General features: G+C 39.7%; 1 protein-coding gene across 1 annotated transcript; it reads right to left on the bottom strand.

Moving 5' to 3' along the window:
• Nucleotides 1–16: 16 nt before the first annotated feature.
• LOC148849275 (26S proteasome non-ATPase regulatory subunit 4 homolog) lies at nt 17–26,242 on the bottom strand. The gene is made up of 11 exons (XM_088949906.1): nt 26,003–26,242; nt 25,776–25,889; nt 25,444–25,549; nt 6,584–6,698; nt 6,290–6,499; nt 5,871–6,186; nt 4,216–4,339; nt 1,566–1,669; nt 1,406–1,474; nt 681–765; nt 17–582 (listed from the first exon to the last, which is right to left on the bottom strand). The coding sequence occupies exons 1-10, from the start codon at nt 26,012–26,014 to the stop codon at nt 715–717; spliced, it is 1,221 nt and encodes a 406-aa protein (XP_088806032.1). The 5' UTR covers nt 26,015–26,242; the 3' UTR covers nt 17–582; nt 681–714.
• Nucleotides 26,243–27,913: the final 1,671 nt, after the last annotated feature.

The following is a 27,913-nucleotide window of genomic DNA, read 5'->3' as shown; positions in this document are numbered from 1 at the left end:
AATCTACCGGCCAGAATGAGGTCAAAAACTCAAACACATGCATTCGAATGGCATCACCGGTCCACAACACAACCGAAAATGGATGCCGATGGACATAATACCGGGAGTCACAAGCGCAGAGGAACCAACCTTCATAGGTTTCCCATTGCTTTACCTTGTCTCCTCCATAGTGTTATCAGCCATGTGCAGACCGCATTTACACTCTGGTCTGATCGCTACTTAAAATTATAAAATAAGAATCAGGGCAAACACAAAAGACAGCCCTCACCAAAAGGTAGGGACATATGTCAGATCCCTTTCAACTCAAACAGCGTTTTTTTTTAAGTATTCCTTCCAGTGAAGCAAGCAAAGTCAATTAGTTTTGATGGGCGTAACAATCATCACCAACAATGATTTTTTCTAGCAACCATTCACCCAGTCTGCCATTGAAGAACCCCATCTACTTCCATGAAAGATATCTGAACAATGGAGTGATTGCATTCTTCCATATAATATAATGTGTATCTGTTCATGTACTGTCCTCTCCGCAAAGTGCAACTTAATGCCCCCCCCCCCCCCAAACCAATACCGAGCCTTTCTGACCTGCAGCATTACAGAAAAGAAGAGTTACGATCCTTGAAGAATACATGCACAACGATCTCTATTTCTTTGTTGTAGAAAAGCCGTGAATTGAGGTTTACCTTTAAGAATCAGCAGCAATTAGGTGGCTTATCTTCATTTGTCCTCCTCATTGGGTGGCTTATCTTCATTCTTCTTCTGCTGGGCCTGGTCATTATATGTTGATACAATCAGAGAAACATAATACCTTACAGGCTTTTTCCATTTGTTTAGGAAAAAGATCAGTTTTTTTAATAGATTTATATCTACAACAAAAGATCTGTAACTAATACAATATCATGACTGACAAAATAGCATGCAACCAATCTTCAAAATTTCAAAATCTAAATTCTGAAGCTTTATTTGGTAATAAAATCAAATTATTAAAAGAAAAAAGAAAATTACAAGGAAGGTGACCAGAAGTCATCCAAGAGAGAGAAAAACACTCCAACTCCCACCAACGCATACTAACCGAAACCAACCCAACAAGAGAAAAACAAAAATCAAAACTCTCTGAAATGTCCAGAGTTCTAACAAAGCTTCATAACCAATTTACAAACAAGATGGCGTTGATGTCATTATGGGATTGAAAACTCACTAAGTAAATGCGGTATATTGTCCATGGTAAAAATACAACTCAAAACAACAAGTACTTGAGCAACAAGTGTAAATATGTCATAGTTATACGGACTTAAGAACAGATAGCATAAAAGACTAATGCATTCTGTCACTTAATTGCAAATAGATTGTGGGGTTTCCACCTACAACCAACAGTACTTGATGTGCTCATAGATAAGCCTCAACTCACCTCTGATTGACCTTGCAAGGATGCAAGAAGATCTTTTACAGAAGGGTCATTTGGATCAACTCCTGGAAGCTGTAACAGAAATAAATTATTAGGCAACATGCAGAGTGAACTAAATGTAACATCTTACTTGGTTGACAAGTTCAGATCAACATAAACATACTGAAGCAAGGATAGATGACACAAAGGACTGGTCCCCCAACACCTTGGTCATCTCTGTCTGGCTTGCTGAGTCTTTTGGATTGTCTTCCACAGACATTTGAAGAGCTGCGTGCAACCAAAAGGAGGGCATAGGTCATTGTATGAAGGACAAGAAACAGGATACAAATCAATTGAACATGTGAAGGCCAACAATGGAAAAGTCTTCCATTCATGTTACAAAGACCAAGCTAAGTTGGTACAAAGTCATATAAATCATCATCCTCATGTCCCACTTCTTGCTGCCAAAGCTGCAATTGGTTACGGTTTCCCATCACAAGTAATAGAATACTGCATTTTGAGCAATTAGTTGAATGAAAATAAATGATTGAGAAATGTAGTGAGAATGGGCCGAATGGGCTTTAGTGTTCTTTAAGTAATATTTAAAAGTTACGTTGCTTAGTTATGGGCCTTATCGGCCTTCTTTTATTTTCTTTAATTATTTTTTAGTGCTGGCCACCCCATTAAGGGCATCCAAGTAATTGTACTCAGACTTAGAATTATTAATAAAAGTGATGAAAGGGGGCTAGAGAGAGGTTCGAATTCTTCTTTTCTCTCTTCCCTTCTTTTCTTTTTCCACAACCTATTGCTGAAATTTCTTTCTTTCTCTCTCTCTCTTTTCTTGCATTATCTAGTGTAATTTTCAACTAGAAACAACGCATAGGAGCCAATTTTGGATATTGTCTCCCTGTTCATGATCATCAGACTAACTAGGTTACAGGACACATCTTTGTGAGGATGCTGGAAGGCCTGTCTGGGGCAAAACAAACCCCCTTACATCAGAGGCACTCACAGTAATTTGTAAATTTGAATTTAATGCCCATCTTTAAACACAACATGAATGGTCAAAGGAGTGTGTGCATGTGTGTGTGTGTGTGTGTGTTTCTTGTAGGAAGCAGCTTCCTGAACGGCCCCATCAAAAGAATTGAAAATCTTGAAGCAACCTTGTTTTGAGCACAAGTCCTTTACATTTGCAGCACCTACTTGCTAACCCCTTAGAATGGAGCCCATTGAGATCTTTTAAACCCTTCAATATAGAGATCCAAGGGGTAATTGATTAGTGCAATTGTATAACCTTGGGCTGACAAGCATGACAATGAAGGTACAAGTCTGAGAGCAGTCACTATGTGTAGAGATCTAACCCAGTCTTGTTGCTATGACGCCCATGAGAAATTCCACCTTTTAGCTTTTGTCATTGAAGATTCTTGCATTTCTTGTATTCCAGAGACTCTATAGTACCATGGTTCAAAGTTTACGTTTAAAACGACCCTTTTATTCTACTAGAGACCCTTGTATTCCAGAAATTCCACCTTTTAGCTTTTAGCTTTTAGCTTTTCCAGGCAGATAGGTTTTTAGAGAACTAATCTACTAGAATTTCAGAAGTAAATGACCCTTTTATTCCCTCCTAGAGGAAGTCAAGGTATTCAAAGGGCCAAGGAGCAGTCTCACACCCTAATTCCTCCACCTCACTAAGGTTAAATCCTGAGAGCAACAATGATGCAGGATGTACCTGCAAATCCATATCTTCATTAGTTAGTATGCACATAAACTCTTTTCCTAGAGCCTCCTATTGAAATTCTATTCAACCCTATGCATTGCACAGACTTACTAGCTAAGAAAAATAAGGAAAAGCATCCTAGAAATCATAATTAGGCCTTTCTAGGAATCAGCATCTAATATCTTCTTCAAGGAATCAACACCATCAAAAAATTAGATAAAGGCAAACCCGAGAGACAAATCCTACTTAGGAGTTAGGACCATGACTTTAACCTACTAACATAATTTTGATTTGCTAATCCCAACTATATGGGGTTGGCTACATGAATTCTGTTCCAGTTCTACCATTCTGTCCTGTTCAATGAAATGCCCATCAGTTGAACTTAACCAGGCAACGACCTGAAGTGGAGAATCTCAGATCTTACACACACATAGAAGAGCGAACAAAAGACAGCTCATTATCCAACATATCCACTTTAACTGAACCTAATTCTTTCTAAGGTAAAATAAAAAATTATTGAAAGGAAAAATAAATTACAAGAAAGGTAAGCAGAAGCCGACTGAAAGAGGAGAGATACATACAACCTCCAACAAACTCAACCTTAACCACACACTTACCTAAACAACCAACTCTCTCAACCAATCCACATGACTATGAAGTGTAAACCTTTTCTAAATCTACAAGATAACATTCTCAATCTCATCAAGACCACTGATATCCGATTCTTCACTTTGTTCCATTAAATGCAGTTTCCTGCCCTTACATATTTTCCACTATTATAATTGTTGGACCATTCATATGTTTTTCCCATTATATATACCCATCCATTGCTTTTATCAAAGCTATATGTGTTTATGTGTATTCTTTCATCTTAATTCAATTATTTGGAGGCTCAAGCATCATGCAACTGGAGGCCATCTATTCACCTTAAACTCACTTTCTAAAACACCATTCCAAGAAATGAAGTTCAAATGCATGAAAGGAAATAATGAACCACTCAATAGGAGAACGAAATGAAATCTTCTAATAATGACATGCATAATTCCCAATCAATGAGTGACTAGTCCTGTAGTTGCTTTATACATGGAAACTGCCCCATCAAAATGCAAAAGCTCACCAAAGGCCAAATCTTGATCTTCTGTAGTTGCTTCTGACATATCTGTGTCACCCACAGAGTGACTAGTCCTGGGGTCATCCATTGACATTGCAATGGCCTGCTCTAGCAATGCAGTCTCATCATCCTGTAACCACCTAACACTGAACCATTTAAGAAATTGGAAGGTGACAAAATTAAATTTGCAAATGCATCTTGCAACACTGAAGGTAGGATTTTCCAAATTTGTGTAACAATCAAATGCAGCATTTGCATCCATTTATCAAATCATACAACAAAAAGATATCAAAATAATACAAAGTTCCCTCCAACATATAAAGAGATTATATCAAGTCCAAAAGCAGAATATTCTGCAGTCCTTAACTTGCTTAGAAACTTTCAAGTTGGTGATAAAATTTTAAAAATAAATCGCCAAAAAGTTCCTCTAACAAATATAATAATAATGAGTGCTTTCCTTTCATTTATTGGTTGTGAAATCCTGTCATTTTTTATCAATATTTTGAAATCCTGTCATAAGGAGTCATAAATCTAGTCATTATCCCTTAATTTTGCATGTGGGCATTTTCATAGTTTTAATGAATAGTATTCCACCTTATGTTTTTTTACCTGTTCTTGTTGTTTTCTCTTCTTTTTGAAGGCAATTAGTCTCAACTTAACTCAACAAAACCCCATCAACCATATGAAAAGTTCACTAGTGTTTGGAGTCTGTAAATGAAAATTTAGAAGTTGTGCTGCTGCATGCTTCTGTTGCAAGATGACTAATCCTAGGATGATTCTTAAACAAGAAAAATGAGGGATTCTAAGTGTGACAAGCAAACCCTAGTGTAATCTAGTGCTGTGCTCTCTATTTTGTTCTCCAAGGTTTTCTATTACTAAAGTTCCACTGCAGCTGCTTGTGGTTGTTTGTGAATGCTTTACCAACCTACTTTAAACACTCTATAGATATTGATACTTTGGTAGCATCTATAAGCCAGTAACTACTAATTAAATTGCATTTCTTTCATGTACTATTGAGATTGGTACTTTGGTAGCATCTATAAGCCAGTAACTCCTGTTGAGCCATTCTGAGCAGATTGGCCTTATTTGTTAGTTTTCCTCAATTTTCCAATTTCCTCCATTTGAATTAACCTTTTTTTATCAGCAAATGAACTTTATTTATTAAATTGAAGTAAGTTTACAATTGTTTTACTGAAGAGTTGCCCAAATTACAAGGAAGCAAGAGCTTTCAAATACATAGGCCAACCAGTTTCTTTTTCACTGCATCAGTTCAGTTACAGCTCCACTTGAATTAACCTAAATCACTACCTGCCTGAGAATTATCTTTAACATTAAACTACCCATTTTACCTAGTTAGTTTCAAACTTTCAATAAAAAAATATCTCAGTTAACTGATTCATCAATTCTAATATCAATAACTTGCAACCCTAGTTGTTCTGCATTAAATAGACACAATATAGTTGCACAGATAAATGCTACATCTTGAATCACAAATAACAGTTCCTGTTTTCTATTATGTGCCTAAAATCGTTTTCAGATAATGCAAAAAAAGAAAACTAAAAAATATATACAAAAAGTCAGAAAAATTGATGTCTAATGTGGTTACCAAAGAACATATAAGATGATTTCCAAGGAAAAATAGAAGTTGTGATTAGACAAACCGTTAGATCATTTCTTTTGTTGTCAGCTTCGGGGGCTGTAACAGTATCACTTTCGGTCATAGTTGTATCCTGTGAGTTTGAGGGTTGTTCCCCTCCTTTTTCTTGTCTAGCAGCTTCCTCTGCAGCCCTTTTAGCAGCTGCTTCTTGCCTTGCTCTTTCTTCTTCCATTGAAACTCTAAGAGCAAGGGCCAGCTCAGGATCTAGGTTGGGATCAACGCCAAAATCAAAGCCTGACACACCACCTGCCGCTGCTGCTGCTGCTGCTGCAGCTGCAAAACCACTTCCCCCTTCTCCATCCCCAGTGAATATAGGTGTGCTGTAATGAAAAGGAAGCCATATCACTTCAAATGCACAAAACCAAACTAAGCTATTAAAATGGAAATGTTAAACAAGGAAATTACCGACACGGCAACACCAACCTTATGAGCACATCAGAAAGAGCATTTGGACCAGGTGGAACATGAACAATGTGGCTGCTATCATTAGTGTTCACAGCAGAGAGGAGAGCCTCCAGCTTTTCTTGTTTTCCATCATCTTCCTCACCAAAATCAACAACATCAAGAGCAACACTGTTCTTTTTCAACTTTCTCCCAATTGTTTCTAATACCTTCTTGTCATATTTAACTGGGCTGAAATAATGACAAATGACAACATAATTGAGCAATAAATGGTGATGAGAATGATAAAGCTTAACAAGAGAGAATGTTATCAACCTTCCAGCAAAAACTATAATTCTTTGTTGCTGCTTTTTGTTTTGGCGATGTTTAAGAGCCAGTTGAGCTACCTGAATCCCAGCAGCCAAGTTCATTTCACCACCTATTTCTAAACCTGCATTGAAAAGGAAGATTTTTTTTTTTGAGAAAATGAAAAGGAAGATTTTCCAGTATACAGCATACCTCAGCATGAAGCCTGATGCTAGCCATGGGAGTTTTTCAAATGACTTGTGTGATGTTTTTAAGGAGTTTGCAGATAAGTATATAGTAAGCCGTGGAGTGAAGGATACTTTTTTGGCTCTAATACCTAAGAAGCCTGATGCTAGCCACACTAGAGATTTTAGGCCGATTAGTTTGGTGACAAGTATTTATAAAATCTTGGCTCAAGTGTTCTTGTTGAGGATTAAAGAAGTTCTCTCCTCTATAATCAGCCAAGTTCAAGGGCGACAAATAACCGACCAAATCTTGATTGCTAATGAATGTGCGGAGGAGCTGAAAAGGTCAGGGAAAAAAGATTTTATTTGTAAACTGGATCTCAAAAAGGCTTATGACTTGGTGGATTTGCAGTTTCTTTTACAAGTGTTGAGGAATTGTGGGTTTGGAGAGAGAGGGTGTAGATGGATGTTTGGGTGTGTTAGTACCTACCATTGCCCAATCTTGGTTAATGGAGTGGTGAAGGATTTCTTTCCAACTTGTAGAGGCGTTAGGCAAGGGGACCCACTTTCACCTTGCCTTTTTACCCCAGTAGCTGATGTTTTCAGTAGAATCATCACTAAGGCCGGTAGGGAAAATATTATAAGGGGTTGGAGGATAGGTAAAAGTCGGACCCCAATCATCCATCTTCAGTTCACGGATGATTTGATGATTTTTTTGTGATGGGGGTGATAGCGAGAAGGTAGCAAATTTGAAAGAGTTGATTAGAGGATTTCAAAGAATTTCCAATCTAAGAATAAATCTGGAAAAGAATTGTATAGCAGGAACCAATTTGGAAACTAGGGAGGTTGAGGCTATTGCAGAGTGCCTTGAATATTCTATCTGTCTTTGGCCTATGTCCTACTTAAGGCTTCCGTTAGGGGCAAACCCTAGGGAGACTAGTTTTTGGATTCTAGTGATAGAAAGTTTGAAAAGAGACTGGCTTCGTGGAAGAACTACATTTCCTTGGGTGGTAGGATCACCTTGATAAGAACTACCTTGGCAAACAGACCTACTTATTTTTTTGTTTGTCTTTAGGATACCACCTTGGGAAGCAAAGAAGCTAGAGAAATTAATGAGAGACTTCCTTTGGGAACCGAGACAAGGAAAAATGATCATATAGGCTATGTTTGGTTTGAAGGACAAGGTAGGGAAAGGAAGGGAAAGGCAGAAAAATCTATACAAGGTTTGTAAAGGTTTCCCTACTTTTTCTTTCAAATCAAACACAGCCTTAGTGAAGTGGGAAGTTGTGTGTAGAAACAAAGAGGAGGGCGGTTTGGGATTAGGAAAGGTGGCTCAGAAAAATTTAGCTCTATTGGGGAAGTGGTTATGGCAGTGGCCTTTGGAGAAAGGGAGGCTTTGGCACAAAGTGGTGGGAAGTATTCATGGACATTCAGAGAATGGGTGGAATGTTGGTGTATCAAAGCAGGCTACTTTGGCAACACCTAGGAAAGCCATTCATAGTGTTCTTTCCCAGTTCCCCAAGTATGTCAAGTATGATGTTTGTTCTAGAAACTCAATTAGTTTTTGGGAGGATATTTGGGTTGGAGACACCCCTTTGAAGAACCTTTTCCCCTCACTATTCTTTGCCTCTTTGTACAAGGAAGAGGTTGTTTCAAACTTTATTTCACCACTGGGAACCCCCTTAGACCCAAATTGGGATTTTGGCTCCCATAAGGGGTTAAGGGATGAGGAGATTGATTCTCTCTCTAATTTGCTTTGTCTTTTAAGTCAAGTTTTTTTGGATCCTTTCTAAACTCAACAAAAGAGTAGAAGTTCAGGACTCTTATCAGTCTTGAACTCTAATGGATTTCAGGATCGAAGATAAGAAGAAAGGTAAGAGGAAAGATGAGGAAGAGGGAGGAGAAGCAATAGAACACAAGGGTTGAAAGGAGGAGCAGAAGCTTAATTTTCTGTGGCCGCCACATTAATTAATATTTATAGGTTATGCTCATTACATGGAAAGGACAGATTTGCCCTTAATCTTTACATAACAAATAGAGCAAAAATAAGACTGAAATAAATAACAATTGAAACAACTAAATGACCAATAGCTAACCCTAGGCAGACTAGAACATCTTCTACCCTACGAACACAGTGGGACCGTAGCTGTGGGGTCCACATCAGTGTTCTCTACACTCCCCCTCAAGTTGGGAATAAATGTTTATCATTCCCAACATCTGCCTCTAGCTTCTTCCGTTGTACAGCTTTGGTGAGGATATCTGCCAATTGCATATTGGAGGTGATGTATGGGAGACACACTTCTTGTGATGAGACCCTCTCTCGTACAAAGTGTCGATCAACTTCAATATGTTTAGTCCTGTCATGCTGCATTGGGTTGTGTGCTATATTAATAGCTGCTTGATTATCACAATACAACATCAGGGGCTTCTCATACTCAATACCCAACTCCTCAAGTAGTGATCTCAGCCAAAGAATTTCAGCCACTCCATTAGCCATTGACCTGTACTCAGCTTCAGCACTGGATCGGGAGACAACACTCTATTTCTTACTCCTCCAAGAAACCAGGTTACCTCCCACAAGAGCACAATATCCAGAGGTAGACCTTCTGTCATCAACACTCCCAGCCCAATCGGCATCCGTATAGACTTCCACCTTCATGTGGTCATTGTTCTTGAACAGTATACCTCTACCCGGGCATCTCTTCAAGTATGCTAATACTCTTTCTGCTGCTAGAAGGTGTGTGGTTCTAGGAGAATGCATGTACTGACTGATAACACTAACGGCATAATTGATGTCTGGTCGGGTGAGGCATAGATATAGGAGCTTTCCCACTAACCGCTGGAACATAACTTTGTCTTCAAGTAGCTCCCCACTCTCTACACTAATCATGTGGTTCTGTTCAATGGGTATATCTGCAGGTTTGACACCTAGCTTTCCAGTTTCAGCCAAGAGATCTAAAACATATTTCCTCTGAGAGACAAAGATCCTCTATTTAGATCCAGCAACCTCAATACCCAAAAAATACCGTAGTGTACCCAGATCTTTCACCTCAAACTCTTGATGAAGGAACTGTTTGAGGGACTAAATCTCATGGTTGTCATTTCCTGTCACCACAATATCATCAACATAAACTGCAAGTAGTATCAGTGACGACTCCACCCTCTTAATGAACAGTGTATGATCTGACTGGGCCTGTACATAACCGAACTTCCCAAGGGCTAGTCTGAATCTGTCGAACCAAGCTCTAGGTGACTGCTTCAAACCATACAATGCCTTATTGAGCCGGTAGACCTTCTTACATGCCTCTGTATCATAGAATCCAGGAGGCAACTGCATATAAACCTCTTCCTGCAAGTCCCCATTCAGGAAGGCATTCTTAACATCCATTTGGTACAAAAGCCAAGTGTAGCTTGCTGCAAGAGATAATAGAACCCGAATGGTGGTCATTTTGGCTACCGAGGCAAATGTCTCCAAGTAATCTATACCATAAGTTTGGGTGAACCCTTTTGCAACTAGCCGAACTTTGTACCTCTCAATGGAACCATTTGCATTGTGCTTCACAGTAAATACTCACCTGCATCCAACTGGTTTCTTTCCTTTGGGCAAGTCAACTAGCTCCCAGGTATTATTTTTCAACAGGGCATCCATTTCAACTTGCATTGCACCTCTCCACTCCGGGACTGATAGGGCTTCTTGCACTGTTCTCGGATAGGACAAAAACTGGGAGATGCAGTGGGCTGTAGATGTGGTGCAATGCCGTTTTCCTTTACGGAGGGCAATGGGAAGGTCAAGGTCATCTGCAGAGGGTGAGGTAGCAACAATGGAATGAGTCTCTATGAGCCCTGGGACTGTAATATCTGGACTTGGAGCCGCAGAAGAGATTGGAGCTGGCTGGGACTGCTGATAACCGGGATCAACCTGCTTGCATCGCCTATGATAGACTCTCAACTCCTGATCCCTTTGACCACCCTCGCTACTACAGCCCTCATCACCAACTGGAATAGGTAAGGGAGCAGCCCCAAAGGTATTAACCCTGTCCTCACTGCACTTCCCCTGAAGAGAAGGACCCAAGTCTCCACGCTCACTACTCTCCCCCTGAGGAGAGACCCGAGAATAGTAGGGTGTCTCCTCAAAGAAAGTGACATCCATGGATACAAACTTCTTCCCTGAGACAGGATCATAACAACAATAACCCTTTTGAGTTTGTGCATAACCAAGAAAGATGCATTTGGAGGCCTTGGGTTCAAACTTGGAGTGATGGGGACCGAGAAGCTAAACAAAGCAGGTACAACCAAATGTCTTGAGGGGAATAGTGAACAATTCCTCATTGATGTATAGAAGGGAAAAAGGAGGTTTCATATCAAGAACCCGAGAAGGAATCCGATTAATAAGATATACCGCCGTAAGGATAGCATCACCCCATAAGCGAATAGGGACATTGGACGTAAACATAATACTTCTAGCCACCTCCAAGATGTGCCTATTCTTCCTCTCTGCAACCCCATTCTGCTAAGGTGTATGAGGGCAAGTGCTCTGGTGGATAACCCCATGATTAAGGAGGTACGATGCCAATGGCTTAGCAAAGTATTCATTTGCATTATCAGATCTAATCACTTTTATCCTGACATCAAACTGGGTTAGGATCATTTGGTAAGATAAACCCAAGAAAACCGGGTGTGGTCATCAACAAATAACAAAAAATACCTGTACCCACCCATAGAAGGAATGTGATATGGCCCCCAAACATCAGTATGCACAATATCAAAAGAACTATTACCCCTTTTATTACTCAATGAATAAGAGTTTCTACAATGTTTAGCAAACTCACAACTTTCACACTTCAACTGAGATGACTCAACAGACCCAAACAAAGTAGGAAACAGACTCTTCAAGGACCGAAAAGATAAATGACCCAATCGGTTATGCCAAAGCATAATCGGACTCACAACCTGAGAAACAAGTAACTTCTTATCCACTGACTCTTCCCGATGAGAACTCTCCCCGAGTAGATAGATCCCATTCGTCTCACAGCCAGTCCCAATCACCTTCTTCGTCTCCAGGTCCTGAAAAGCACATCGGTCAGGAAAGAAAGTTATTGAACAGTTCAAATGTTTGGTAATACTACTAACGGAAAGGAGGTTAGTATCCAGTTTAGGAACATGCAAGACAGATGACAAGGATATAGTATCTGACAGTTTGATGTCACCCTTGCCAGAAATAGGGACAAGAGAGCCATCAACTATAGATACTTTATCCCTACCAGAAGATAAGTGATAAGTAGTAAACAAAGAGGGCAAACTAGTCATATGGTCGGATGCACCTGAATTACCCAACACGGTTCAGTAGTACCTAGAGCGGAATCATGGTAGGCTGAGGCTCGAGTACCTGAGTGTGCAAAGGCCGATGTGGCCGGAGCTGATGATGATTGCGGTAACTGAGCTGAACTGCCAACTTCCTTCTCCAATTGTATTAGAGCAGTCCGAACTGCAGCTAAGGTCTCTAATGGTGTGCCTCTCGTGCTAGATGAGGATGCTGAATCAGTAGTCATAGCCACATGAGCATTACCCCTTTTATTTCTCAACTTTGTCGGGACCAAATGTGGATGCAGCTTCCAACATGTTTCTTTTGTGTGTTTAGGTTTCTTGCAATTCTCACACCACATCCCTTTTATCTTCCTTCTTTCTGTCCCTCTCTGAATCACCCTCAGTTTTGGGTTTGACAGCTACCAAGGCAGGTGTAAGCGGCTGAGGTTGTATCATGACTTTCCTCCTGGTCTCTTCACTGTGCACTAAGGAGTATGCCTGAGAAAGGGTCACACTATCTCTGGTCAAAATCTGCTGCCTCACAATATCATATTCTGAATTCAGTCCTGCTAGTAACTCAAACACTCTGTTTGTCTCGATGTGCTTTCTATGTATCTGAGCATCTTTGGGACTCTCCTACTCAAGAGTCTCTAAGTGATCAATCTCATGCCACAGGGACTTCAAGGTAGAGAAGTAGATCAACACCGGTTTCTCTCCTTGTTTAAGGGAATTCACCTCACATTTCAACTCATATGCTCTGGCAACATTAAGGGGTTGGGAGTAAGTCTCTTTCATCACATTCCATATCTCCTTGGCTGTTTTTGCCCATTAGTAATTTCGGCTGATATGGGACTGCATAGAATTACAGAGTCATGTCATAACCAAGTAGTTTTCTTGGATCCACTTGGTATACATAGGGTCTCCTTTGGAAGGTTTTACCACATCTCCCAAGAGATACCCTACTTTGCCCCTTCCCCCAATAGCCATCATGGCTGATTGGGCCCATTCCAAATAGTTTGATCCATCAAACTTTACAGTTGTAATCTGAAAACTTGTCTCAGAACCACCACCATAACTGCTGTTCCCAAAACTGCCTTCTGCCTGATTCTTAAGCTCCATTTTGGTCAAGAACCAGAATTCTCAAAATTATGGTTACTACAGTCAAAACCAGCACTAGGACTCCCAACCACAGTCAAAAAACCAGTATAGAACCAATATGTACTCACGGTAGATATGCATGAAACATGTATAAGACTGATCTGAAATCAATAACCACACACAACAGCAACAGTCCGAACTGTTTTCACCCCTTTAGAAGTGTTCAAAACCCCAAAAGAAAACTGACAAACAGTTTGAAGAGCAATATGATATGCTGAAGCCAATATGAGGTTATAATCAGTCCTAAGAGACGTACGGATAAGATTTGTATTAGGGTTAATATGAAACCCTAAAACTGATCAATGTTGAGGAGAACTATTAGGGTTTGCCACAGGGACAAAATCACAAGGTTCGGCCTAATACTAGGGTTTGCCGCAGGGATAAGACAAAACCCTAGAGAATAGAGAGATAAAACCCTAGAGTGGTTCGGCCACCCTTGCTGGATAGGTCCAACCTATCTTCTCTGATGTTACTTCTCTCAGAAAATAAAAGACTTACAATAGGATGCAGTTCGTTGCCTACCAAGGTTACCCGAACCCTAGCCTTCTCTGATTCTTCCTGATCACCAACTCGCTGCAACTATGGCACTTCTTCAAACAGCTGCTAATCCTCTGGAGATCTCCAAGAATCAGTCAACGAACTCTGCTTTCTCAGCTTCCAGCCTTAGATGGTTCTCATGTGGTCGGCTGGACTAGACTCACATGAGAAGCCCTAGCTCTGATACCAGGTAGAAGTTCAGGACTGCTATCAGTCTTGAACTCTAATGGATTTCAGGATCGAAGATAAGAAGAAAGGTAAGAGGAAGGAAGAGGAAGAGGGAGGAGAAGCAGTAGAACACAAGGGTTGAAAGGAGCAGAAGCTTAATTTTCTGCGGCCGCCACTTTAATTAATATTTATAGGTTATGCTCATTACATGGAAAGGACAAATCTGCCCTTAGTCTTTACATAACAAATAGAGCAAAAATAAGACTGAAATAAATAACTGAAACAACTAAATGACCAATAGCTAACCCTAGGCAGACTAGAACATCTTCTACCCTACGAACACAGTGGGACCGTAGCTGTGGGGCCCACATCAGTGTTCTCTACAAAAAGGATTTGGGTTTCCAAGTCTAAAGGGGTTTTTTCTTGCGCTTCTTTCTTCAAGTCCCTCTATCAGTCCCACTCTCAATAGATTTTTTTCCCTTCAAAAGAAATTTGGTGTAGGCCGGTTCCTCCTAAAATAATGGCATTTTGTTGGGAAGTGTATCATGAGAAAGTGAACACCTTAGATACCCTACCAAAGAAAAGACCTTTCCTTCGTATCTCATCCAACTAGTGTACTCTTTGTAGAGCTCATGGAGAGGATCGTTACCATCTACTAATGTCCTGTCCTCTTTCTGTAGAATTATGAGCTTGGCTTTTTCTGTTGTTTGGGCACAGGTGGAACTTGCCAACAGAAGTAAGCATGATTTTTAATCCCTCTACCTTCATTTGGCCAAAAAAACAGAGGAAAAATTATGTGGAGATGCGCTAAAGAAGCCTTGATCTAGACAATCTGGGAAGAAAGGAATGCTAGAATATTCCAAGGGAAGGAGAGGAATAGTCATGATTTAAAGGATTGTGTGTTGAATAGGGCAATACATTGGTTAAAGACAATAGAACTGTTACATCAATTCTCCTTAACAGATTTATGGAGAAATTGGTTAATAGTAGTAAGGTGTTCATCCAGCAAGGCTAGGGCAGTTACAAGATGGATCCCACTGCCTGAAGGCTCATTGAAGCTGAATTCTGATGGGAGCAGCCAAGGTAATCCAGGACGCTCTGGAATGGGGGGTGTGCTGAGAAGCAAGCTTGGAGAGATTGTACTCCTCTACTGGGATTTGAGGATTCAGTCAGGGCAGAATTACTAGCAGCCCTACAGGGAGTGCAATTTGCAAATCAACGGGGCATAGGGCAGCTACTGATTGAAGGGGACTCCAAGGTGGTGGTGGGGCAGTTACAAGATGGATCCCACTGCCTGAAGGCTCATTGAAGCTGAATTCTGATGAGAGGAGCCAAGGTAATCCAGGACGCTCTGGAATGGGGGGTGTGCTGAGAAACAAGCTTGGAGAGATTGTACTCCTCTACCCAGGTCCTTTGGGATTTGGGGATTCAGTCAGGGCAGAATTACTAGCAGCCCTACAGGGAGTGCAATTTGCAAATCAACGGGGCATAGGGCAGCTACTGATTGAAGGGGACTCCAAGGTGGTGGTGGGGTGGTTGAAGAATACCAAGGATACTACATGGCTATAAGAATGAAATCAAAAAATTTCAGTGGCTAACAAGGAATATGTCTGTTCTTATACAATGGGTGGGGAGATCAGCAAATGCTTTGGCTGATGGTTTAGCTAAGCAAGGGGCAATTAGGGAAGTCTTGTTTTGGGCTCAGCTATAATGCTTGTTTTTTCTTCTTTCTAATTTCCTAGTAATCAGTTGGGAGAGGCTGCAGCTCGCGCCTCACCAAGGGCTGTTATATCTTGTATGAGCTTAAAGCTTTCTATTAAGTTATGAAGTAATAAATTTTTCTTTATTCATAAAAAAAAAAGAAAAAAAAACATGTCAGCATGAAGGGAAATCAGGACAAAGGAAAGAACACTCAACTTATAGAATGTTAGATTGTTAGAGTGAAAGATCACTTGTTTATAAATGGTCACCGAGAGTTGTTAATAAACAGTCCATGAAGGAAAATAGCATAAAAAGTAGTAACATAAATTGAGTCTAGCTCACTGATCAAAAAAAAAAAAAAGCATAAATTGAGTCTAGCTTAGAAGGATCAGGTCTGGTTGGGAAAAACTCATACCCAAGCCAAAGTGTTCATCACTTGAACATAATCTAGCCCAATCAAACTCTAACCCAACTGATCTGCACAACATTTCATATAATTTTTTTGAGTAAACTAATAACATAAAAGTACAAGCATTGTACTGGGGATGTGCTATGCAATCTAGCAACCTGAGGCAACCAAATTTTAAATCTTAACAGTTTTTCAACTTTTACACACTGAATCTGGCATGAAATCCAATTAGGCAACTTGGGTTTGGCTTGAGCCCCACCATCATAAGTGAGTGTGACCAGTGTTTTAAAAGGTGCACATTGCTTACAATACTCTACACCTTGAGGCTCATGCATTCTAATATGATATTCTTCATGCTATTAGAAGCCTTGGATGTGTACATTTACATGTTTATGTGCTTGGATCTATGTTTCAATATATCTAAGAATGTTTTAAGGTATTATTTAACATAATAGGGTTTTTTTTTTTTGAATAAGCAACGTATAGAGCATTTTAAAATGCAATTACTTTCATTACAGTCATCATTTATAAGAACATGTCATCTTTTGAAAAGAACACTTTCGTTCAGAAAAAAAGAGAGATGTACATGAGAGGATGTAAAACAACAGGGCTCTATAAAAGAAAAAAAAAAATCAAAAACCCTATCCAATCCAGATTTAGCTAAAGAGTCTGCCACTTGGTTCAGTTCTCTAGGAATCCATCTGTAACAGCATCCAAGGGACTCAGAGAGATCATTGATTTCATGAATGAGATGAAGTAGCTGCCAGGGGCCTGCCCCATACTTAATGGCCCAGCCTATCACATTCCAGGAGTCACCTTCACCAGTCAAGGAAACAGCTTGAGTCTCTTTGGCAATTACTTAGACCAGAAAGAAGGGAGCGAGCTTCTGCTTCAGAGGCATCAATTGCAGTTGTGGGACCACTATAAAACCCAACGCAAGCCACCATTAGATTTGAGGATGAACCCAACCCCCCCCCCCAAAATAAATAAATAAATAAGCAGCACTGGGAGCTCAGATGACCTTTTGAGAAAGACATTGAATTGCAAAATGGAAGCACAATCAGTCCGGGATGAGAGAGTTGTGTTTATGCCTTGAATTCCAGTATTAGGAGCTAGGGTTTGGAATCTGAACACTGTGACTGCAATCTCTACTATTTCATAGTGGATTTCTTCTCCTCTGACGCCCATGGACGTAGGCTATAAGCTGAACCAAATAAATCTCTGAGTGTGCTTGAACACTCTGTTTTCTATCTTGTTCTCTTCCTGTTTTTCTCTACTTGCCAATTGTATTTTCCAGACCCTGGTTTGTTTTGTTTGTTCCACAACAGAGAGGCTGAAACTGGGCTGGGGATCAAAGCGGGAAGATTTCAGGTACTCCAGAAGGTTTCCATCAAGGTCAACATAGCTGATGCCTGAGAAGTCTTCGCTGGCCAGCATTCAAGAATTAACCAAAGCTAGAATATGCCCTTCCGTGGTCTTCCAAGGATGTGCCTTCTGAGAACATATGATCTTTTATTCATTTATATGCTCTTCCAATATAACAATATACTCTTTTGCATATTCGTATGCTTTTAATCATTCTAATTTCAGGTTGTTTCTTTTAAAAAAGTGTTTATGAACATTACATCTCATGCATCCAAAGGTCCTAGAGTCTAGCCTCAGACCTCTGCACTTTTAGACATTGGTGCAACCCCCTACCCCTCGGTTCAGCCAAATAGTAGCATAGTACTAGTCCCACAAAGTTCAAATTTTGTTTACATACCTTTGTTCTATATACTATTACTATACTACTCAAATTAGTTCAACACAACCCAAATCAAATCTACCTCATTTGGATGGACCAAGTTAGTTTAAATCTTGATACATAATTTGGATGGCTGAGATTTATTGACTGATCCTGTGAGGTTACTTTGATGTTACAGATCTTTGGCATAGTTTTCAAGGTGCCAAAGCGCGTCCAGGCAGAAAGAGGCACTTGCATGGTCAATCTGTTTCTTTAAATAAAAACCTTAAATCCTAGAGTTGTTCCCTAGGTGGCTAGATTCCCATAGCAACCAACATTCATCTCTTGCTTGAATGAATGTTCATCAAATAAGTATAAACCTCATATCAGAATATAGAAAATCAACATGTTCATGAGAAGAAAAGAATAAAACAAGAAAAGAATGAACAATGAAGAAAAGAAAGTTCATACCTGTTTTTTCCTAGGTAAAGAAGAAAAGAAGAAGAATGCTTTGATTGGATAAAATTTTAAGTTCTACCTTGCTTATCGGCTCAGGTCTTAAAGTCTTCAAGCTTCAAGACAGCACACACCAACATGTGTGTTGATTGAACAAACAAGAAAATAATAAAAAGAAACTAGTATATATGATGCCTATATTTTCTGATAATCTCATAAAGTTAAAAAAAAAAAAAAGAATGTTATATAGCACCTTGTACAAGGTGCTTAAGCGAGGAAAACCACCATGAACAATTGGACGCTTTGTCACCTAATTATAGCCATCATTAAATTATGGGCACTTGGATCATTTCTTACTACTTCCATGCAAGTCCTTTTCAGTCTGCCCCTAGATTTTCTAGCCCCTTCTTGTAACAGATCAATTCTTCTAATAGGGGGCAAAGTATCACAAGTTCACAACCCCCTAAAGTACTAGGGGTCCCCGTTGTAGGTATGTACACTCGCGGTACATCGCCACTTTTGCGATGAACCCGCAACACATTAAGCAAAACTGCGATAAACCCACGGCCCACAAGGTCTAGCCAACGCCCAAACCTAAACAAACCCAGAAAGACTCGTCCAAGAAGACCCAAGCACACCTGAGTGTGCGATGAAGCCACACCCGCTATGACGTGCAATGAGCTCACAACCTGCAAACCTACTCTGGATGACGGGGCTAGAAAGGACAGTAATCCGGGTCCACGACAGTAAAGGACTTTGCAAACAGCCACAAGGAATTGACGAAGTACCGACTGCCGAACAATGATGTCACCGTTGCCACATAGGATTAGTCATGACGTGCAAAAAGGTAGTAGCACACGTGAAAAATGAGGGAACTCGAGGATAAGGAAGGCCAATCCTTGAGAAGATCCTCATGAGACATGTGGCGATACCCAAGTAGAGCATCCAATAATCGACAGCTGTTATAATTCAGGTCTGCCTTAGAGTTCGGCCTGACTGAGTTCAGTTCTGTAGAAGAAGAAAAAGTGATAGAGAAAGAGAGAAAGAGAGAAAGAGAGAATTCTGGTTCGAACTGAAAGAGTCAACTTAGCTTCTCCCAGTCGGCCAGTAAGTATTTATATTATTATTAAAACATGACTGAAAAGACCTATGTGCCCTTACTTAAGTTAAGAGCACATGTTTCAACACAACATTACAGATCAACAACATCAATCAAGGTATAAAGACATAAATACCCCTATGCTAAAACTCCCCCTCAAGCTAGTGAGTATATATCATATACTCCCAACTTGTTACATATGTAGTCCACTCTTCCCCGACTCAAGCCTTTTGTAAATAAGTCAGCCCATTGATTTCCTGTATTAACATGTGTAGTGTCTAGCTCTCCACTCAGCACCTTCTCCCTCACAAAGTGACAGTCTACCTCAATGTGCTTGGTTCTTTCATGAAACACTGGATTAGAGGAGATACGAACTGCAGCCTGATTATCACAATAGAGCTTCATTGGAGTGTTAATGTTGTACCCTACTTCCTGTAGAAGGTTCCTTAGCCACACTAATTCACAAGCGGTATGCGCCATAGCCCTATATTCTGCTTCTGCACTGCTTCTTGCCACAACTGTCTGCTTCTTACTTTTCCATGTCACCGGGTTAGCTCCCAGAAACGTGCAATAGCCTGTAGTAGACCGCCTATCAGACATAGAACCGGCCCAATCAACATCAGAATACCCTTCTATTTCAAATTTTGCCCCACTCTTGTATATCAGACCGCGACCTGGGGCCCCTTTTAGATACTTCACAATTCTCAGAACCGCATTCCAATGAGGAATCAGAGGTTTTTGCATGAACTGGCTTACCACACTAACTGCAAATGAGATGTCTGGTCTGGTAATGGTTAGGTAGTTCAGTTTGCCCACAAGTCGCCGGTATCTGCCAGGGTCTTCAAACACTTCACCCATATCACTGCTTAGTTTGGTATTTGTGTCCATGGGTGTTTCAGCTGGTTTGGCACCCAACAAGCCTGTTTCTTCCAGCAAATCAAGCACATACTTCCTCTGGCACAGGTTAATCCCATACTTGGATCTCACTACCTCTATCCCCAAGAAGTATTTCAGTTTACCCAGATCCTTTGTCTAAAAGTGATCATACAGATAAGTCTTCAGCCTATCAATACCAATGTTATCATTCCCAGTAATAACAATATCATCTACATACACCACCAACAGTATTTTTCCTCCCGGAGAGTTATGACTAAATACAGAATGGTCAACTTTGCATTGTTTCATGCCAAACTTCTTTACCACCTCACTGAACCTACCAAACCATGCTTGAGGAGATTGTTTAAGCCCATATATAGCCTTCCTTAGTCTGCACACCTTACCATCCTCCCCCTAAGCAACAAACCCTGGAGATTGCTCTATGTAGACCTCCTCGAGTAAGTCACCATGCAAAAATGCATTATTGATATCAAGCTGATATAGTGGCCACTCATACATGACTGCAAGAGAGGTCACAACACGAACTAACCCTATCTTAGCAACCGGTGAGAAGGTCTCTGTGTAGTCAATGCCATAGGTTTGGGAGTACCCTTTTGCAACTAATCGCGTTTTCAGGCATTCAACACTACCATCAGGCAGATACTTAACCGTATAAACCCACTTACAACCAACAGCTTGCTTCCCAAGAGAAAGAGTAGTGAGGTCCCAAGTATGATTATGATGAAGGGCTGAGAGTTCTTCTTCCTTGGCACGGCACCACCTTGGAGAGGCAAGGGCTTCCTGAACATCTTTAGGAACAATAACTGATGATAACAAGGGTGCATGTACGTTTACCTTTCCACAAAGCAATAGGTAGATCAATCTCAGATGCTAAGTGGGGGTCTGGTGCCGGATCCGTCGACGGAGATGTAGCCGGAGGAGTAGTAGCTGGTGCACTTGGGCGATGTGTATACACATGACGGATAGGTGGGCGTTCAATAGGTGGTGGCACCGGAGGCAAGGATTTGATCACGACTAGAACAAAGAGAGGAGGATCGATAACGGGAAGTGGAAGATGAGGAGGTGATGAGGAGGAAGAAGCATCACCGAACCCCAAAAAGAACGGAGTAGACTCAAAGAAACTGACATCAGCACACACAAAGGGCCGTCGAGAACCAGGATAGTAACACCTGTACCCTTTCTGGGTCCGAGAATAGCCAAGGAAGACGCACTTGAGAGAACGGGCATCAAGCTTATCGTTCCCGGGACCCAGATTATGGACAAAACAAACACACCCAAAAACTCTCGGCGTAAGAGGGAACGAAGACAAAGTGAGAAACAAGAGGTAAGCACTGCATCACTCCAAAAAGGTTTGGGAACATACATGTGATGCATTAGGGATCTTGTTGTTTCAAGGAGATGGCGATTCTTTCTCTCAACCACCCCATTTTGTTGCGGGGTGTAGGTACACGAGGTCTGATGTATAATGCCATGTTGGTCCAGGTATTCCTGAAATGATGAGGATAAGTATTCGCGGCCATTATCAGAACGAAAAACTTTGATGTGGGTACCAAATTGATTACGAATTTCAGCATAAAATTTTTGAAAAATGGTAAACAATTCACTTATTTCTTTCATTAAATAGAGTCACGTCATCCTTGAAAAATCATCCACAAAAATGACAAAATATCTGTATCCATTATAAGACATTACTTTATAAGGACCCCAAACATCTGAATCAACAAAAGAAAAAGGACTCAACACACGGTTATCAACCCTAGAACTAAAGGGAACACGATGGTGTTTCCCAAACTAACATGACTCACAATCCAAAACAGAAAGATGACTCAAGGACGGAACCAAGGACTTCAAAACTTTGAGCGACGGATGACCAAATCGACAGTGCCACTGGAGAGGAGAAAGAGATGACTGGAGATCTGTTGAAGTTCTACCACCACCACCGTCAAGATAATACAGTCCACCTGCTTCATGCCCTCCACCAATCTTCATCCCCGTCTTGAGATCCTAAAAGACACACATAGAAGGATAAAAGGTAGAGCAGTTAAGTGATTTGGTCAACTTACTAACAGACATAAGATTAAAAGGCAATTTAGGAACATACAGAACTAATGAGAGGGATACAGGATCTAGGTCAACATTACCAACACCACAAATTGAGGATGTGGAACCATTAGCAAGGGTGACAGATTGTGATGTTGAGAAATGAGATAAGGAGGAAAACACACCTGGAGTTCCAGTCATGTGATCGGAGGCTCTAGAGTCAATGATCCAGGGATTGGGTGTAGATGCCAAACAAGCCATACCTGAGTGAGCAAAAGTCGTCGTGTTCTACTGTGATTGGATAAACCTCTTGTATTCATCACGGGGAACACTCACCATCTCCTTCATGGGACCATCTGTGGATGTAGGAGGCAACTGGTCAGATGAATGATTATCCTGTCTAAAGTTGGAACTTGAGTCACCAGTCGCGGCATGTTTGGTCCAGGTTGAGTTAGGACCATGTAAATCATAACAATAGTTGATGGTATGTCCATCCATACCACAATGAGTGCACTTCCTCGGGCCTGAGCTACGTCCTCTACCACGGGCTCTCCCTGAATCTCTGCTCCCAGTACGACCACCACCACGATTATGAGTAGATCCACCATTGCCACTTTGGCCATATGCAGAACCACTACCACCACCACGGCCAGACTGAGCTCCCCAAGCTCCACCTCTACCACCACGGCCTCTCGATGCAGCAAAGGCAGATCTATCTGAGATATTAGAGTTCTCAGTAGATCCGACAGAAATCCTCCAAAGTTGAGCAAATACCTCTTCTAGGGACGAAAGAGCTAATCCCCCTAATATCTGAGCCCGTACTGGTTCATATTCAGAATTTTGTCCCACAAAAAATCTAGTCACATCAAGCTGCTCTCTCTGTTGTTGCTGAATCTTGACATCATAAGTGAGAGGATGATAGACATTCAACTCATTACGTACGTTCCTCATGTTGGCATAGTACTCCTCAAGACTCGGATTGCCCTGTTGCAGATTAAAGTACTCTTGATAAAGCTGATAATTTCAGGTTGTATTGTCCTGCCCCAAATACAATTTCTTCGCATGGTCCCACACATCTTTGGCAGTATCAAGGAACATGAAGTTCACACTAATCCCGAGTTCCATACTGTTCCACAACCATGTGATGATCTAAGCGTCCTCTTGCTCCCAGTCTTCATACTCGTGAGAGTCAGAGGAGGGTTTCTCCTCTCTGATGTGTTTTACCTTCTTCTTTGCCTTCAGAAAGACTTCAACGGATTTATCCCAAGGCACATAATTCTCTCCATTTAACTTAATGGAGGTCATCTGAACATTCAGGTAGTCTGTAGGCACCATCACACTAGGTTTATAATCATTATTGTCTCCCATTATGTTATCACCAATTCTGCACACTTGCTGAATTCTATTATCACTGAGATCTGCACACTACACACCACTAGGTCACACCTGCCACACTGATTGCAGCACTAATTGTTGCTGGAATGTGTGCTCTTTACACCACAAACCCTAGATCACACCTGTCACACTGATTTCAGCACTTGTTGTTGCTAAAAAGTGTGCTCACACCACAAACCCTACTCCTACAACTACCTGAAATCTCACCACTATATGATTATATCTCTTCTTTCAAAATGCACAAAGAAACCAACATAAACCCTAGCACTTACTGGTCGAAACCCTAGCAAATGGTCTGAAACACACCTCCTATTTAATCCATAACAAATATCATGCACTGAAATCTCTTACCTTATCGCTGAAGTAACACCCATGCGAGCAGGAGAGCAGTCCACACACAACAACCGCTTCACACACAACAGCCACACACAATAGCCACTGCCCACGTAGTTCGGCCCTCTATTCTTCCTCTACTAGGAGAGGGCGATCTCAGAAATCATAGCAACCGACCACATACGACCTGACTGGAAGCATAGAGACCCCCAAGGGAAGAGGGCGATCACTCCTTTCAGCCCTTTCCCTTATCTCCAATCGAACACAAAAAAAAAGAGGAAAGCCCTAGATAGGGTGTGCAGAGAATGAACCCTAGGCAAGCAGAAATCTATGCAGATTTAACCTAGCTCTGATACCATGTTATAATTCAGGTCTGCCTTAGAGTTCGTCCTGACTGAGTTCAATTCTGTAGAAAAAGAAAAAGTGATAGAGAAAGAAAGAAAGAGAGGAGAGAATTATGGTTCGAACTGAAAGAGTCAACTTAGCTCCTCCCAGTCGGCCAGTAAGTATTTATATTATTATTATTAAAACATGACTGAAAAGACCTATGTGCCCTTACTTAAGTTAAGAGCACATGTTTCAACACAACATTACAGATCAACAACATCAATCAAGGTATAAAGACAGAAATACCCCTATGCTAACAACAACAAATCAAATATTCCCTTCCCCGATACGGAGCGAATATCCTCATCTCCTACCTTTTGGAATCTCGGAACCTCCTCCATAAATAGAGATACTCCTCACATTAGAAATCATAAGATCCTAAGCATTTTTACCATCCAGTACTCCCGAGTACACCCTAACTCTCCTATCGTGCAACCCGAACCTAAGAACTTTGTCCTTTCTTTCTTATAGGCCTTCCTCTGTTTTTCAAAGAGACCGCTCCTCACCCCAGCCTTACACATCCTACACCCGTAATTTACCCTTTAGGATATTTTATGTTTTTTATATTAATTGACAACGATTTAATGTGTTGCAAACTTAAAAGTTTTTGTCTGACTCAAATACTTAGAAAAAATGGAATAATGGCCATTCATAACATTGTGGTTCCTCCCACTAGCAAACAGTTCTTAGGGTTATAAGGTTCCACCATAATCTACAACCCTAAGACTAACCAACAGCAACTCCTACAGTCCCCAGCAACTGATCTTCATCTCATATAACATGTAACACTACATTGTACACACACTTGCACACTTGCACTCTACATGAAAACCTAGTGAATAGACCACCTCACAAAGACAGAGTCTACATCGCATATGAGAACTGATAGTCCTTTAATCTCACAGAAAAAATGGTTACCTACATCCAGATTGTAGAATATCGCTTTCCCAATAACGTCCAACAGATAACAGTAGCTCAAACTATCAGACCAAAAAGAAAAAAAAAAAAAGGAAAAAAGAAAAGAAGATATGGAATTACAACTAATCCATTGTCGAAGCAAATTGAGAAAAGAAAATAAAATAAAACAGAATAGAATACCGTGCATGCAAGCCAATATCTTGCCGAGATCACTGGTCGGCGTGACCAAAACACGGACTCCTTTGCCTGCCATTGTTAGAACTCCCACGGTATTCTCCGGATTAGACTGCGGATACATCAGTGGATTCACATTTGCATTAGAAACAAGCCCTGAAACAAACTGAAATGGAACTACAAACAAACAAAACCAGAAGCAATCCCAAGAGTTCATTCAACAACAGTATAGGAAAAAGAAAAGAAGTCCCAATTCAAATAAATCAAGCCTAATAAATTTCTTCCACTACAAAACCGCATTTCCTAGAATGACAAGAAAATGGATGGCCTGATATTACCTGCGTCTTAGCTCCACATATGAGATTAACGGCGTCAGCTTGTGCTTGAAACCTTGTGGGCGCGTAGTCACCGTTTCGCATCCATTCCGAATTATCGATACAGATCATAGTAGCCTGACAAACAACAACGCCGATCAGAATAAACCCTAATCCCAAAAAAGAAAAAAGAAAAAATATATATATAATGGTTTCGTTCTAACTAATAAGGGAGTGATTCAATTACAGACCTCGAGAACCATGATGGAAGGTTGGAAGGAGCAACAATGGCGAATCAAGACGAAGTAATCTTGTAAGTAAAAAAAAAAAAACAACTTATTAGTGGGGGATCAAAAAAGAGTTTCTTCTTCCTTGTGTCAGAAGGCTACTGATTCGTTGGTAACTTGGAAGACTGTTAGGCTATGTTTGGTTTGAAGGAAAAAATAGGAAAATAAAGAAAAACGTAAGAAAATTTATACAAACACAGCCTTACAAAAAAGGATTCTTAGTTACAGATTGCCCTAATATTTAGAGAAAATAACATGAAAAATCCGATTTGCACCAGATTTGTCCACGACAGTAATAAAGGGAGCTCCTCAGACCGGCTAACATGTTTTTGGTCAGCATCAGACCGGCTAGAGTTGATCTTAGTTACCAGATTGCCCTAACGTCATTGCACAATTTACACCTAATTCAAGATTTTTCTTTTTAATCTTTGGTCAAGTTTGTGTAATATGGGAGTGTTTAAAAATACTAGCCGGACCCGTGTATAGGGATAGCAATTTTTCCCATCCTCGTCGGGGATCTAACTTCCTCGATCCGATGAAATTAGGGATGGAGATTGTTTACGAGGGATGGGGATGGGGACGGAGATGGAGATTGAGGTCCCTGCCCCGCCCTGACCCCAATTATGTATATATATATATATATTTTAAATATATATTGTTATGTTATTTATATTATATATATCAAAACATATTTAAAAAAATATTTATAATTTAAAATATTTATTTATTTTAAGTAAATTTATTTTTCAAATAAATACTGTTATATATAAAAAAAATTTGGGGATTCGGATCCCTATGGAGAACCCCCGTCGGGGATCGGGAATGGAGGACAAAATTTATCCCCAACGGGGATTGGGGATGGGGATGGGGGTTACTTTTATAATCGGGGTCGAGGACAGGGGTTATGATCCCTGCCCCGTTGCCATTCCTACCCGTGTAATAGCAGATTTGTTAAGTAAAAGTTAAATAACAGAAACAAATAAGAGTAGATAATTGTTTTGTATTTTAAGTTTTTAAATAATTAATAATTATTTATATTTTATATATATTTAAATACATATACCATTTAATATATATACCAATATATATATATATATATGTGTGTGTGTGTGTATTGGTAATTTTATAATATTTTTTGTTATTTATTTTTTTTACTATTAGCATTTTAACATTTTATATATAATATATCTTATTTTTTACAACAATAATTTTCTATTATTTTCTTTTATTTTTTAATATTTTTTATTATTTGGTGTTATTATATATAAGTATATAATATAAAAACAAATAAAATACTAAAAAAGTATTAAAAAATTGGTAATATGATATATGAAAGCAATATAAAAATATATATAATATATTATAACTATAAATATAAAAATATATATTATATTGTAAAAAATAAAAGAAAATTATAAAATAATAAAAATTATTTACAATAGAAAATAATAATAATAATGTATATATATATGTAAAGATAACAAAAATATTAAAAAACTGTAATATGATAGATGATAAAAAAAAAAAAAGCAAATGGCTAATTAAATCAAAGGTTGTGTTGACATTAGAGTTGACAAAATATAAATTAAAGGTTGTGTTGATAAATAAAACATATCATATGTATATTATATGTATGAATGCATACACATAATCTTTTCATACATCAAATTACCATTTTTAATTTTTTGCTATCATAATATATATATATATATATATATATATATATATATAAACATATCATATGTATATTATTTTCTATTTTAAATAATTTTTTTATTGTTTTATTTTGTTTTATTACATCTTTACTTTTTATATTGAATATTTTTAATAATAAAACCTCTATGTATAGTCATATGTTTTATTATTTTCTGTTAT

The sequence above is a fragment of the Nelumbo lutea genome, chromosome 6, assembly GCF_056320005.1.
Source record: "Nelumbo lutea isolate HS-2025 chromosome 6, American lotus-T2T, whole genome shotgun sequence".
Taxonomy (NCBI): domain Eukaryota; kingdom Viridiplantae; phylum Streptophyta; class Magnoliopsida; order Proteales; family Nelumbonaceae; genus Nelumbo; species Nelumbo lutea.
The sequence above is the reverse complement of the archived record's forward strand: the minus strand, read 5'-3'. Positions and strand labels throughout refer to the sequence as shown.

What these genes read in the sequence shown, in the direction of transcription:
- LOC148849275 (XM_088949906.1), bottom strand. An exon ending in CTTTCTGATGTGCTCATAAG is followed by an intron (nt 6,187 to 6,289) that starts GTTGGTGTTGCC and finishes TTTTCATTACAG; the next exon opens with CACACCTATATTCACTGGGG. An exon ending in AGATCAAGATTTGGCCTTTG is followed by an intron (nt 1,670 to 4,215) that starts GTGAGCTTTTGC and finishes GGTTGCACGCAG; the next exon opens with CTCTTCAAATGTCTGTGGAA.